This window comes from Fibroporia radiculosa, assembly GCF_000313525.1.
Source record: "Fibroporia radiculosa TFFH 294 genomic supercontigs, scaffold90086, whole genome shotgun sequence".
NCBI classification, from domain to species: Eukaryota; Fungi; Basidiomycota; class Agaricomycetes; order Polyporales; family Fibroporiaceae; genus Fibroporia; species Fibroporia radiculosa.
In genome coordinates, this window is record NW_012133152.1 from 1 (window position 1) to 2,446 (window position 2,446).

At 48.0% G+C, this 2,446-nt stretch overlaps 1 protein-coding gene across 1 annotated transcript in view; it reads left to right on the forward strand.

Moving 5' to 3' along the window:
• Nucleotides 1-128: 128 nt before the first annotated feature.
• Nucleotides 129-2,446, forward strand: part of FIBRA_09593 (uncharacterized protein) — a gene marked incomplete at both ends in the record, with an annotated part of 3,568 nt that continues 1,250 nt past the window's right edge. Inside the window, 3 exons of the mRNA XM_012321878.1 lie at nt 129-366; nt 1,026-1,585; nt 1,646-2,062. Coding sequence (XP_012177268.1) covers nt 129-366; nt 1,026-1,585; nt 1,646-2,062 — 1,215 coding nt within the window. The remainder of the gene's footprint in view (nt 367-1,025; nt 1,586-1,645; nt 2,063-2,446) is intronic.

Genomic DNA, 2,446 nt, shown 5'->3' on the forward strand with positions numbered 1-2,446 from the left:
ACACATCAGGTGATGGGATCAGTCATACAGTTACAGGGTCAACGACAAATGGTTAGGAAAAGAAAAGGAACCCCCCTCTCACGCTGTAACAGATTCCTTATAAGAACCATCACCCCTCCATATCCTCAATGGCATCCACTACCATCCTCACCGCTCTCCTCATTTCCACCTGGTTTCTACTCACTGCCCTCCTCCTCATTATCACCATCACTGTCTTCTACTTCAAGGAGACATACAAAGTCGAAGTCATCCTCACTCGACAACCAACAACCCCCACCATCGACCAAACACCTGAGTGGCCAGCAGGAGTACAGGTCACATCCCCCATTGAGCTAACACCCACACCCTTCACTAACCTCCTTAGTGGTGAACCACATTGCTCCCCTCATCGCCACCACCCTCATTGTGACTGACAAACAACCCCAACTCCTCCTCCTCGCCCTACTGGGCTTCTTCCTCCTCAGCCTCCTCTCCACCCTCGCCCTCACCCTCATCATCCCCCTCCTCCTACGTCTCACCATCTGCCATCTCAAGTGTAAACACCAGTGGGTGTTCAACATCACTGCTACTGCACAGCGCCCCCTCCCCCATACCACCACCAATCTCCCTGTCATCGCTGCAAACCGCGACAGCAACAACCCAATGCAGGTATACTTTGAGTACATTAGGGAACACCAAGATTATGGTTTGGGGTCTTGTTTTGTCTGTAGTACTGGGCTTCTTTTGTATTCTGGGTTTGGTCTTCTCAAGAAAAATCTCCTTTTGGCTTTCCCTCATGCCTGCTGAGCGCAACAACCATACAAGAAATAACAATGCAACTCTTAATCTGGACCTGTGTCATCACCCTCTGGCTCCTAGGAACAATAATTCTCCAATGGCTGGTCCCCAGAGAGCGCCAACCCCTTACCCTTCTCACCTACAGACTCTAGAAGAGTGTTTCACAGCTGGAATAATAGAAATGCCGGTCCCTATTTGGCCTATCTTGAGTTTCCCTCCCCAGCACAAATCTGATGACTCTTCACTAGAATTCCTTAACGAAGGAGGCTTCTGCTACCCATTCACACCCCTGCCAAATGTTACCCACCATCCATTCCTTATCCCAGGACCCTCGGATTCTTCCAACAGTGACGCTGTAGTTCTGCATCAGTTCCCTGGACCTCTGGAGATTCCTCACAATACCTCAGAAGCATCCACCAGATCTTACCACATTGCCCCTGCACAGGTCTTCCCATCCTCATCGCCTATGAATACCTCATCCTCCTCAAACCCTGATAGCCCCCCTGCTGCATCTACTGATTCTCCCAATATGCCACCTCTCGCCTCTGATGCCTCCAACAATGGAAGTATTGACCATGCTCCCAATCTTCAACTCCTGGCCAATGTCAGCGAGTATATTACAGCATCAGAAGGATACAGCAGTGACCCACAGGAGTTTGTAGTCTACAGCAACAACGTGATTCAACAACCCCCAAATGATGTTACCAGGTCCTGGCGATCCATTCCTTTCGACACCTCTACCCCTGTACAAGACATTGATCCCTTGGAGCGGGTTCTACCCTACTTTCCTGGAGCATACACTAACTTTGTCACTTGACCTCCCATAGGCGTTCCTGTTGACAGCAATCCTGCATTTGGACTACAACAGGTATCAACTACTGCTGCAGCGGCACTGCATACTGTGGAACTTGTAGGAAACTGGAACACTTCAGACAAAGAATGGGAGGAGGACACTTGGGAGTACTTGTTGACACAGGATGACAATCTATTGGAGAGCCTTTGGGCATCACTTCAAGATATCAGGGATCCAGGAGTGACTGATGAAGTGGATCAGTTTAGAGCCATTGACACAAAGATTGATCTACTTCTAGCAGCACAACGATCTATAGGGGCAGAGCTTCTCTGCACAAAGGAAGAGATGAGCCAATGTCAAACACATCTCAAAGCTGCTAATTTAGAAGAACGCCTTGAATGCCACAGGTTTTCTATTATCAACCTCCTTCTGGTGCCATGCCCTGCCGCCTTCACTTCTGTACCAAATGTGAGGTCAACAGTCATCTTTGAAGTGAGTGTTGGCATTGGTTATGCTCCTATTGCGGACTCCTGCACCCTTATCATAAAATTCCGCACCACCACCAATATATAGCCTGGATAACTCCCATGTCCCACCGACAAACCTGGGTACCTACAGGAGTGTCATGCTCAATGGAAACTCTGAACGACAAATCTGGAGAGGGGGGTAATATTATAGCATCAGAGGGGGGTTCTTTTTCTTTTCCTAACTATTTGTTGTGGACCCTGTAACTGTATGACTGATCCCATCACTTGATATGTTTCACCTACATCAGTGTTTTATATCTATCGTGTTTCACCTATATCATGTTTCATTTACATCACACTTCATCTCTATCACATTTCATCTTCATCACTGATACAACCCAGTGAAACC